The sequence below is a fragment of the Ooceraea biroi genome, chromosome 5 (assembly GCF_003672135.1).
Source record: "Ooceraea biroi isolate clonal line C1 chromosome 5, Obir_v5.4, whole genome shotgun sequence".
In the NCBI taxonomy this organism is placed as follows: domain Eukaryota; kingdom Metazoa; phylum Arthropoda; class Insecta; order Hymenoptera; family Formicidae; genus Ooceraea; species Ooceraea biroi.
In genome coordinates, this window is record NC_039510.1 from 12,441,830 (window position 1) to 12,454,873 (window position 13,044).

Sequence of the window (13,044 nt, forward strand, 5' to 3'; positions counted from 1 at the left end):
TTTTTCTTGAGCAACATTTTAAGGGCAGAATTTTCAACAATATTTTGAAAGGCATTTTCACGTGTCGAAGTGAACGTCAAAGCTACGAACGCGCGTCCATCGAAAGAACAAAACAACAGGCTCTTCCGATAGAGGACGAATCAATTTGGCACTGCAGCACTGCGGATAGTTTTTGATTTCACTCGTCGACAGGCCGCCCGTGATTCCCATCGTTGACCCGATTATTTAAGCGTCCGTAAAAATTCCTCCGAATGAAAGAGCAACTGCGGATCATTGCACGAATTTCGCTGCAGCCAATCTCGAGTCCAATTTTAAAACGGTAATATTTTTGCCCGGCGTTGAGCCAGCATTAGAGCTGAAGCCCCGTCGCGTAATCGACACTTACACTTGCAAATCGTTACACCATCGTGTTTCTGCCCGGAATATAACGCACCGTGTTTGTAATCGATCTTGATAATTGCACGTTATGAAGCGACTGGAATACCAGACAATAGGTTTTTCAAACGAGCGTCTGATCAAACACGAACTCGCGAATACCGTAATCAAGTGAGCTTCCAATCAACGTTTTAAAATCACGTAACTATGACTGGCTACGAATGCTGCCTGAGTTTATTAACAGTCAGAGACGTATGAGTATGGTTAAGGTTCAAATTGTAAACCAAGTCCCTTTCTTGGCTTAAGCTGAAAGAATAAAGCTTATTATATTATTAACAGTCAGAGATTCTGTTTTGAAAATAAGATATTAAATTGAAGGTATCACAGTACAAGTATCGATATAAGACATCGATACAAGCTTTCCTCTTTTATTGTTCCGCCACAGGCGCAACTGTATCAATTAGAACAACGAAGAAAACTTTTAATTGCCGCATGCTGGCACAATACAAGCGCATTTGTCCCTTAACACCCTCGTGCTACAAATGCACCAAGTTCGAGTAACTCGGTAGTTCGATACAAGCGCACGGGTCCACCAAGTATCGATGTCAAACCAGGGATTTCTCTCATTAACAGCGGGCTTTTTCCATCGCGGGAAAAGAAAACGCCGGTATCGTCATCCGGTGACGCGCGCCCGTCGCCGACATTATTTCTGGCCGTTACAGAAACTCCGGACTTTATTTCTACTGTCGTGCAGTTTCGAAGTGGCCAGCCAGCAGCACCAATGGGGCCCCGCAAGCAGTTGAAATACGAGCAACCCTTGCTACCCGAGTACTGGTTGGGAGAACACGGCTGCTTTTCTTTTTGCCCATCGTCTTCTAACGCGAAAATCACGCGGTGTGAAACGGTGAGAGGGACAGAGAGAGAGAGAGAGAGAGAAGAGAGAGGAGGAAAGCGCTCCTCTCTCTCGGGAAAAGTTAGCCGTTGCATTTGGAACAGCGACGGAAGAACACGCTTAAGCCGTATTCCGACGTCGTGGGATCTTAGCCAATGATGCACGGAAAAAGCACGGGATGAGCAGGACGGAAAAGCGAGGATTCACGTGATCATCGCACGCCGGGAGAAAGTCATGTCAAGACGAGTTTTCCGAAAGCTCCTTTGGAATTTGTAGTTCGAAGAAATTTTTTTTCTAATAATATGATGCTGCTTAAGGAAGACTGTCGTAAAATCCAGCATAAAAATATTCAGGCAAAGAATCTCGAAAAGATTTACGAGATTCAGAGAGAGAGAAGAGAGCGCTCACAATATTTAATTTGTACGCGAAGATAGTGTGGAATTTATTATTTTAATTTATAATTAGCTTTACTCCTTTATTAAAGTAAAGCTGTAGCGAATTTCTCTTGAAAGACGCGTTTTCTTGCATATCAAATCTAGATTAATGCATCCTTTAACTGTCACGATGTCGTCATATATCCACAAATGAAATAATCCGGAATGATAATGATCGCTCCGAAATGCGACGAGCGATTCTTTGTCAATGCCCGGCGGTAGTACATCCTCGCAGCCACGGGCGATTTTTCTTCGACATTACCCGTATTACTTCGAGTCTCACGTAAACGAGTGCTTTTCTTTTCGACGGGCATTTTCCGCGTGAGGGCCGTAGACGTTGCAGTCACGAGCAAAGGGAAGAAGAAAGGACCGATGTGAGAAACCATCAGCTCGACGACCTATTTTTTCCTTTTCTTCTTTTCGATTTCGCCGAACCACTTTTGTCGGGACGAAAAGCATCTGAGATAAAACACATCGGGCGTCGAAAAAATGTATACGCATTTCAAACGCGAATTTAATTAAAGCGCGCGCGATCAGTATGCACATACATCTCGGTCAAACGCATTTTTCAGGATTGATATCAATTTGATGAAAAGAGAATTAATATTTATAGAAAAATGTAACGAAAATATGCGAGAGAGATTTCTCGGTACTTCGGACGCAGTTTAAATAAAATATTTCCGCGCGTTTAATATTATAATATTTAATATTAGCAACAATTAATATTAGAGATATTGATAACGCACAGATCGCTGCTACATGTTCATCTGCCAAATGTTATTTCCGAGCGGTTGAAAATCTCATGAAAATACGTGACGCTTTTTGGTTTTACGGTCTGCCTCTATCAATATTCCACCCTCGTCTCCTTGCTACCTCACGCCTGAAACTTTTAAGCGTTTACGCGTTTCGCTTCCAGCCGGTACGTTATTAATTTCGAGATGTTCGGCACTGAGAAACACGTACTATCTGATTTACGAGAGAATCGCGATTCTCGTCGCGCCGTTCACGCGGCGACCGAGGAAATATAGAATCGTAAACGCCACTTCTGTGCTAGGGGTGTTTAAACGCATTTCGCGCTCTCTTTCTCTCGCAGTCTCCCACCGTCATAAAAAGTCTACTTTCACGAATATTGGATTCCCACGTTTGCAGATTTTTGCGAGTCATCTCCTTGAAGCGCCAGTCCACTTCGTCCGTGCATGAAATCTCACTCGTCTAGTAACTGAAGCTCTACATCCGCGAGCAAAGTGATGCCTTTACGAGCGAAGAGAAACGATGTTTGTCGTCGCGACGCGTCGTGCAGCGTGTGAAGGGGTCAGTTTGCCAAGCAAATAATCGGCGGAGATTCAGTGATAAAACGCACGACGTCAATCGCGCCGGAATATAAATGCAGCTGGACGATTACTGGGGTCCATTATCCTCGACTCACAAGGGTAACGAGCGACATCCGTGCCTGCAATCGAACCAAATTGAACCGATCGACGAGATCGCAAGGAGCTTTTTCCATCCTTGCGCCAACCAGCGTGGAGATAATTTATTCCGTAAGAAGGAAGAGGAAACAGTCCGTCCGTCACCCGTCGACGTTCCCCTTTAAGACCGTATTTCAATCCCCGCAGCATCGGCTCAACTTTATGCGAAGGATATCGTGAAAAAGGAAAACGCAAGGTGAAGGGTGAAGGGAATCACGAAGGGCGGCGCCTCGTGCGAATCGCAAATCCCGCAGAAATATGACTTACACAACATTTAAGTTATATGTATCGCAAGCTCCAAAGTTTCCTCGCGCTTTGCGGCGCGAGGACGAATCAGCACGTCACTGTTCGCGAGATTCCGCTCGGGATCCATCGTCCTCCGGAACCAGATAAGGGCGGATCGGGCGAAGGAATTCTCTTCATCCTCGCGGAAGATCTCCCTCACCGACGACGCGAACAAATTTAACGCTACGTAATTGCGGTGGAGATGTTCGATGGTGGATGGTCGATTTATCCTGTATTTCGCGGGTGGAAACTTGCCAAGCGGGAAGAGGTAAACCGCACCGGCGTCGGGAGTAACAGCGTGCACCACCGGAAGGATTCGCCCGATGCGAAGACGAGGACGGCGACGCTCGCGCGTTGAGTAGCTCGTCGACGTGACGTTAATTTGTCTCGTTAGGTACATGAATATGCACGGTGTATCGCGCTCGTAATTACAGGCCTTCTGATGAATCGCGAGTCGATTTTGTAACGGTGACAATAAGATCAGTCTCTCTCGTCGTCTCGCTCGCGATCTTTCCACGAGCGCGCGTTCTTTAACGCATAATTATACAACGGATCCCGTGCCGATTCCCTTTACGAGCGAAGCGATTGTACCTTCTGTGTCGGCCGCACCGTATGTATCACACCGTATAAGCCGTAACCATAAGTTACGGCTAACATAGTACTTTCTTCGTCGCTGAACTTGTCGCGCGATCACCGAGCGTAATAAACGCTAATGCAAACTTGCCGGGACGCAAAACACAACCGCGTTTTTCGGTCATGACGGCCGACGTGGACTGACCCTTGATAGCACCCTCGAGGGATGTATTGCGGAAGTTATAATTGGGGCATATGTCGCATACGTTAGCTGCTTTGTCGAGCTTGTAAAACCGCGACCTATGAGCTTACTCGTCCCGTGGCTGTTCAGCGCTCTACCAAGTTCTCATGCTCTCCCCGCACGATTCGACTAGCTTTTCTTCCATGTCTAGATCTGTATCATAAAGTTGATATCATAAAGTAGCGGCAAGATAATATGTTAAATTCGCGCTTACATTCAGATTAATTAATGCTGTCGATGACGTCGCGCGCGCAATAAAACGCCGGCAAGCTACTTAACAAAGATATGCATTATCTAAATGCCTTTCATTGTCGTTTGCGATGTCAACAATCTCATTGTTGACATCGCAAACAGTAAAGAATCATTGACGTTCCGACTGGACGAGCGAAAATAAATGTCAAGTAGTCGAACTGCGTCCCGGTTATCCCCTGGAAGTATTCGAAGTAATAAGTTTCCGGTTTGCGCGGAACTCGTCATTTTACGATGGCGAACTTGCTATCTCGCATAATGGAGCCATAATCGAAAGTCGCCATTTTTATAAAGCTTCGGAGTTGCTTTCCTTCCGCCTCTAACGTAGCTTACCCAGATCCGATACCAAATGTTACCCCGTGCCCCGCTATCATGCCGTCGCCCACGCTGAAATCCCAAGGTTCGCGTCTCGACGCCTCTATCCTCATCTCTTTTCATGCCATCTTTTTATTGCTAATTTCTATTCATGAAATACGCGCTTGCTGCTGTTGCTACTGGTGCTGCTGCTGCTGCTGCCGTCATCGCCACCGCCGTGGTTGCAGAAGCGAGCGACAAAGAAGCAATCTCGCTTCTCTTTCCGCCTTCATCATCCTCGTTACGCTTTCTTCCTCACGAGATGTGTACGAAAGGATAATGCCTGATTTTTCATAGAGTCCTTATGTGGATATATTATATTATAGATTATTGAACTTTGTTGTCTCTCTCTTTTCTACTACGCTCTTTGATTGGGTCTTTTATTAACTACTATCTTATTAACTTCCGGCGAGTATTTCCGTGAGCCAACGAGTCTCGCAAACACGCCGATGACTCGCTAAATTGAAAGCAGGACTCTCGTCGCCGGATAATGGTTATTATACACCGTTGAGTACACCGTGTTCTACGTTTCTTTCCGCGGTCGTTTCCCCTAAAAATCACCGTTTGCACTTCCGTCTGCTTGTTGAGCAAAGTTAATTAACGAGGAAACAACCGCACGCGCGAGAGAGTGATGCGCTCGTTTTTAGAAATATTTCTCACTCAAATGCATCTCAGGTTGCATGCTCCACTTCGGGAGACAATCCGCAATTACGACAATAATTACAAGCATCGGGAAACAAGAGGAAATTAGCACGTTTTAATCGAAAGACTCGGCGAGAAACGGATCTACGAAAGTATCACAATAGTATGTTCGCGAGAAGATAGCACCGTTTATCTCTGCGTTGTGCTAAATTGTTTACCAGAAAACCAGCAATGAATTCCAACAAGACTCATTCTGCGACACAACCATTCTCAGGACTCGAGAATGCTACTTGAAAAATTCCACCTTTTAAGTTAAGGACAGTTAATACGTGTCGCACGAGATAAAGTGAGCGTCAGGCTACAAGCGAGAAACGTACGCCGGGATTAAATACGGCAATAATCGATAATGCCCAGATAATAAACACGCCGAGTCCCTTTAGAACAACGGTCTATTAAATACAGATAAAAAAAATCCGCGAGCGGGCAACGATTTTCAATAATGTAACGCCTGCGATTTGCTCGGTGGACGCGAGCGGGATATATTGGTACGGTGTCGCGCTCGTAATCCGTTTAGCGACCGGAAAATTACTCGAACGGAAACTAATTAAAGATAGTTATCGGCCGACCGGCCGGCCGGCGCAACGAGTGCACGTCGTGTACGAGATTTGTTAATTGAGAATTAATTTCACCGGGCGGACAGGAACGCGGACGCCGGCGATAAGGGGCTAGGGTGGTGGTGCCATCGCTGTGTTAAACTCGAACAGGGTTAATCCGGATTAAACCCTCCCCGGTAGCCCTCTGCTACCGATAAAACCAGAAAGGGCAAACACGCTCCGGGATATCTCGGACAGGTGCATCTCAGAATGTCGCGTGTCCCGTGGATTACGAAGCTACCGCGAGACAATGGGACTATGCACCGCGTGTAACCAGACGAAACTCGCCGCCGGCAACACAATGTTCCTTCAACGAACAAACTTCCTTCGACAAATGCCAGACATTCGCTAATACGGATTCTGCGGTGCCTCTAACATGTTCAGTGTGCCTCACGAATTGCTCAAAAAAATTCTCAGAAAGTTGACATCCATGTTTTAGGAAAATACAGCTTCTTCCAAGTTTCTTCCTCCTTTTTGGAGTTTCTTACGGTAACTTTCTGATCACGATCGATTTGATAGTGATACTTTTATATCATGCTATTAGGTATCATCTTTCTTTGGCGAGCAATTATAGGATTGTACCTCTCCTCCTCTACAAACATCCGCGACTAAGTTACATGTCCGATTTGACAAAAGGCAGGAGGATGTGCAAGTCGCAAACAATACTGATCACACAACGCTATATGTCGTCGTCGTCGTCGAGACAGGACTTGACCCGATCCGAATCGGAACACGAGAGGTCCATTACCGCCGAAAGGACAAAGGGATCGAGAAAAGACAAACAGTGAAGGAGATGAAGCGTCTCAAAATGTCGCCAACACTTTCTCGACGTGGATGCGCCCTGGTCTTTATGGAGCTCAGGCCCGTGTTTTTGCCCGTGTAATTAAACGCCAGGACATGGTACAATGGCGGAGACGACAAAGGCGACAGCATCCCTCCCCGAAAGATGATTTGTCCGTTGAGTGGCACAATGGACGCTACACGTCGGACATTTACTTACAGCAGACTTACGGATCCCCTCATGAACTATACGAGAACTTTCACGAGGCTTACTCGCGTAATTTACGACAGGAAAGAATTATTAGCGAAATCGATCTTGATGTTTGAGTGACATTGTCTTGAACATCTCATAATCCGCATAATTGAATCGGAATCACGCGGATTGACGAGATAATCGATGAGTCTTTTTACGCGACATAAATTGCGCGATCGCGCGATTACATTCTCATCGTAAAAGGAGAAAAGAATTGCTTCCCGTCCCGATACGGAGGAGCAAGATGTAAGGAGACGAGATAGACACTTACCTTTAAGAGCAGCTGCAAAAGCATGTAGCCTTCCCACCACCGCTGCGAGCTGTGTCTCGTACTTCATGAACTCGGCTTCGACTTGCTCGGAGAACGTGTTCTGCAGTGCCCTTCGCGTTTCCTGCTCTTTGACCGAAAGTGCCTCTCGAAGATGATCGGCGTGTACCTCCGACTGCAATTTCAGCTGCCGCCGCATCTCGTCGTGGAATTTCTTCTGCTCCGCCAGCAACTAAAACGAAAACGAACATAACGATCGTAAATCTCAACTGCAAGCAGCGTATCGTTATACGTTTTTTTATAAAAAATGAAACATAAAGAAAATGAGTATTTAATATCATATTCATAAATAAATGTGTGAAATGTGGAAGTATTGTTTAATATTTTATTATCCTATTAAAAGATTAATTAATTTGTCGTTGTTACATCTCAGCGTAATTATTTGCATTCTAGTAAATGTGTAAGTGCAACGTCGATTTATAACTTCTTTTAACTCTCTCCACAGCGAGACAGAAGAAGATAAACGCTACATGAGGGATAAGACAAAGTTTTAGGGAACAAGATAAGACGGTGCATAGCAGTGCTTTAAAGTCTACAACAAACAGTATCTCTTGACAGGTAGGTTGCATTACCGCAACGAGAGTACAACAACCGGAAAGGCACCGGTATCCCGACTTTCGCACAAAGTAACAAAAACGAAATAATCTATTTCTTCGGGGCATTAGTCGACACTCTTTTTCTGCAAATACATCGCCCTGAGAGAACACTCTTATTTTTTTTAAGACTGAAGTTGTTATCAATATACACTGACATAACAGAAGGAGCGTTATAAAAGAGATATACAAAACATCCTAAATAATTTTATATATATATATATATATATATATATACACATACACATACAGGGTGAGGCACCTAAAACAGGCCATCTGAATATCTCGGCTGTTATTGGTGATAGAAAAAAATGTGTCAGACCAACCTTGCATGGTTTCGAGGGACACATGATTTGTCCTAAATAATTTTTTATTAGGTGGACGCGTAGAGGTCATATGAAGGTCAACTTCATTTTTTTAAATGGTATGATATGTTTTTTTACGTAGCATCTAGTAGAGCGTTTGAAGATGCGCACATTGATCTACGGGTCAAAATCATTCAAAGTCACTGAAGGCCAACTGCAAGGGAAAATAATTTACTTTATATTGCCTAGAGTTCTCTGCTATTAAAAATACCGTAAACTCAGAAATGAAAAAGTTCTAGCCTTTAGAAATTTTTTCTTTTCCGAGAAGTTCTGAGTTGATGATATCATTATTTTTTATATTGCCTAGAGTTCTCTGCTATTGAAAATACCGTAAACTCAGAAATGAAAAAGTTCTAGCACTTAGAAATTTTAGCCTTCAGTGACCTTGAATGATTTTGACCCGTAGATCAATGTGCGCATCTTCAAACGCTCTACTAGATGCTACGTAAAAAAACATATCATACCATTTAAAAAAACGAAGTTGACCTTCATATGACATCTAGGCGTCCACCTAATAAAAAATTGTTTAAAACAAATTATGTGTCCCTCGAAACCATGCAAGGTTGGTCTGACACATTTTTTTCTATCACCAATAACAGCCGAGATATTCAGGTGGCCTGTTTTAGATGCCTCACCCTGCATATATATATATATAAAATATTTAAGGGCAAGACTCTTGATAAATAACGAGGATTTTCAAGAAAAATATTATTTCAGTAGTAATCTGATTGCTATTTTGTCTTCGTGATTTAAAAATATCTTGAAAAATATTTCGTACAGAAGATAAGAAACCTTAAAAGAAACTGCACGTCACATGATAATTGAAACTATCCTCGCGATAATAATGGCGTTCAAGGTGCAGCCCTCAAGGCATTAGGCTAATGAGACTTTGATGAATTATCCGCACTTAAGGCATCACTGGGGCCATCCTCATTGGGCAACGACCCAAGCTTGGAAAGTTTAATCCGTGCTGATCCGTGTCCTCCCCGTTACCATGTCATGACGATCTCGATCGCCCTGCCCGATTCTCCTTTTACTCCCTTCGGTCAATGTTGTGTTTCGCGCGGAGTAGCATCTATCCGTGTTTCTCTGGAGCGCACCACGTACATGCAGAGCCCACCATCACCATAGCGAACCCTATGTACCGAAAGCCCGTGTCAATAATTAACGCCCGGCTGACCTGACAACCCTGCCAACCTGTTTGACTCAAGCGTGCAAGAGGAGTTTACCAGAACGCGAATCTTCTGATAGTTACTTGCTCGGTACCGTAAATGAAATTCACTATCCGACGGACGGGAGAAATTCCTGAGATGGTTAATGTTGGTTGCCGATAATAGGGATGAAAACGCGATTGTCACCACGTGGCGCAAAATGTGCTGGCATCCAGGACAAATGGAAATGAGCTGCAAACTTTAAAGCGACCATTTTTCAAGTTTCCACCATCCCTGACAATCTCAATGTTATAAGAAAGAAGACGCTACTTTCTCTAATGACTTCTGCAATTTCTAATAATTAAATCTTTTTTCTTTCAAACTTGCCTTGAAGCTGTGAGAATCAAATTATGTCAAACTTGTATTATGAAATTAAATGTCAGATTAACGATCAAATTTCTTATGAATCATTGACGATATTTTCGCAAATTGTGTCTGCACAAATGTCTCCGCGTTTATCGTGGCACAACGTGCTGAGAACTGCGACTTTTTATTAATTCTGAAGAGCAGAGGATCATGCAATTCTATTTTAAATTCATCAAAGCTTTTCAATTAGCTACTTGTACTTGTAAATGGAACTAGGAAATAATATAATTTTTAAAAAATGCTCGTAAAGAGATACATGCACAGAGAGAGACAAATACGGGAGGCATGGTTTTTTTAATGCGACTAAGCTGAGTTGGTTCCAGCGCGTCGTTTTATAATCCATTTTGGAAAATCCAGAGCACTTCACTAACGCCGGTCGCATGCCGCAATTGCACCAAGCCGGATTAATTAAATGCGGTGGAAGAAAAATGCGAGCCGTTTATATTCGCGCGAAGTCACGCGAAAATTGTACCGCTTGCGATAATCCTGCGGCAGATGTTTTTACTCTGTACTCGTCGTTTGCATGTCCGATTACTGTATTATGATACTCACGTTTTATCACAATATTGTATTATTAGATTAATCATTCTGACATTTGCCTCCGTTTAGAAGAGAATATCAATAATCAAGAATGTTATCCTAGAGTCGTCATTACTGTCTGTGTTAATTAATCATTTCTACTGTTTCATTACCCGAGAAATAATAATGTGTGCACATTTTTCATTATTTAAACTGCAAAAGACTTTTGTTATAGTGTGACAATGCGATTATTTATTTTCTCCTCTCCTTCTGCATATCATTTATCTCTCTCTATCTCTCGCTTTTATTTCTCACACTCGACACTGACGATAACGAATTTCGCTCGCGTTTCCCATTTATCTCTCGCCAAGACGAATTCGGCGAACGAAATCGCGACGGTTTTTCTCGGCGCACAACCAATTTAATGACGACGATTTGTACGGCAATCTACCTGAGGATCGCGACGAATGCGGCGGCCTCAACCTTCCGATAGAAAGGAAAACGGATCTGAAGCTATTAACTCGTACGGGTCGCATTTCGCCGAGTTTGCCGATCGAAAGTTTGCGACGAAAAAACTTCAAGCTTTTTCTAAATGGACAGGAATCCGCGAAGTTGGCGTCGGTGTCCAACAATGCGCTGGGTATATCACTTGATAAACTGGAGAAGAGATGCTGGAAAAACCAACTATGCTTCTTCATCCCTCATTTAACGAAATCGAAATTGGCTCTTTCTCGATATTAAAAGCAATATGGCTGTAATGAAGATTTCATAAATTTACGCGCATCGTAAATTTTAATCTAATTTCGATGAAAGGATTTTACCCTCGCGTTCCTTTTTAAGATCCATAAAGTTCCTTGGAACTGTGCACAGAAACCTTCATTCTCATCATCTTTCATATCTTCATTTTGCGTTGATGACAGGTAATATATACAAGAAGAGATTCGGAAGGAGTTTAAGACTATTGGATCGCGAGAGTTACATATTCTCCATTTACGAAACAGACTAGACTTTACGACAATGATTCTGTCAACCTCTTCGTAAAATATTCCAGTAAAGTTCTCATCTTCAGTAAACTTCCAGTAAAATATTCTTGTCAGTTATATAACATGTATTTTAAAAAAAACATAACAAAAGTAAAAGTAAATAAAAGTTCTCGACTGATTTGTTCTCGAGTAAAATGTCAAAGCATGACCTGAGTTGCAATAGTCACAATAATTTTCTAATCGAAAATCAATATCTTCTTATTGAAAATGAGAAGCTTTTTCACGAAACTTCTGTGATGAAATTAAATGAAGAAAAATAATCTCATTGATCACATTCAAATTGGGTTTTACTTCTTCTTCAGAATTGCAACTCGTGATTCAACATTGGACCGAGAAGTACGAATGAATGACGTTCCGCAAAATTCTCCTTACATAAGAATCCTCAGAAATGATCGTCAAAATAAAGGTCGACAGTTTCTGTGCGTTCTATGCTATCGCATTAAAAATCCATTAAATGTTCGGCGCACTCGTCATTTCGTCTTGAAATTATTCCGGAATCACGGCGCACGGGGGCGAAGAAGCTACGTAACTGCGATTCATGAGAATGCGACCGGGGAGAAATCGATCTTCGGGGAAGGAAAATGCTCTCGGGGAAAGTACCCAGGGATCGGCGCGCTACGTGCGATTACACTGGCGTTAATGTGGGAATTCCTCGATTTACAAGACACCCACGGGGAGGAACGTAATGCCTCCGTGTGGCTGGTTAGCCGCCCTATACACGACATGCAATATTTTTCCCAGTGGCGGGTGCTTCCGTCGTAAAAGCAGATATACGGTCGGCGGCACGTCGCGCACGTGTGCTAAAGAGAAGATCGTTCGAGTATCCTGGAGAACGCGGCCACTTCGTGCGCTCACGAAGAACGCGGTTCTCGAGGATTACAAACACCGGCACGTACATTGCGCATTTATGAGAGACGAAAGAGAGCATTACAGAGATGGGCAGGACGTTAAAATTACAAGAGGCATTGCTAAAGTAGCGGTACAACCCGGATAAACGCAGCTTTTGCAGAATTAAAACGCAAGCTCCACGCCGGAAGGGTGAAACGCGCGGCTTTTACAAAACTTTGGTCAAGTATCGGTGGAGTTGATTAGCCTCTGCGAACTTTTGTCGCATACCGTAAATTTTCGCTGCACGATAATTATTTATTATGCACAGCAGGTAAAATTATCGGCGATACTTGAGCGAGTAACGCGCGATGATGTGCTTTAAAAGCTGTATGGAAAATGGATGGAACGAGTTCGGGATTCGCTCTTTGTTTCTGGACGGCGGAAGGTGAGCTCTACGAGTGCACTGCGAGTGGGCTAAAATGTATCGCGGCAAAAAGTTTCATCGATAATTCACGTCCGTCCCGGTAAATAACTTTCAGGTGTACCGCTATAAAGATATCCCGTGGCCGAGGCTGAAATCCCAAAAGGCGACCG

The 13,044-nt window shown here is 43.4% G+C and overlaps 1 protein-coding gene across 2 annotated transcripts in view; it reads right to left on the minus strand.

Annotated features, from left to right (window-relative positions):
• LOC105281027 (MICOS complex subunit Mic60) overlaps positions 1-13,044 on the minus strand; it is a 36,787-nt gene that overhangs the window by 18,447 nt on the left and 5,296 nt on the right. For both annotated transcript variants that reach the window (XM_011341946.3, XM_011341945.3), the window contains exon 10: positions 7,469-7,697. In XM_011341946.3, the coding sequence (XP_011340248.1) occupies positions 7,469-7,697 (229 nt within the window). The remainder of the gene's footprint in view (positions 1-7,468; positions 7,698-13,044) is intronic.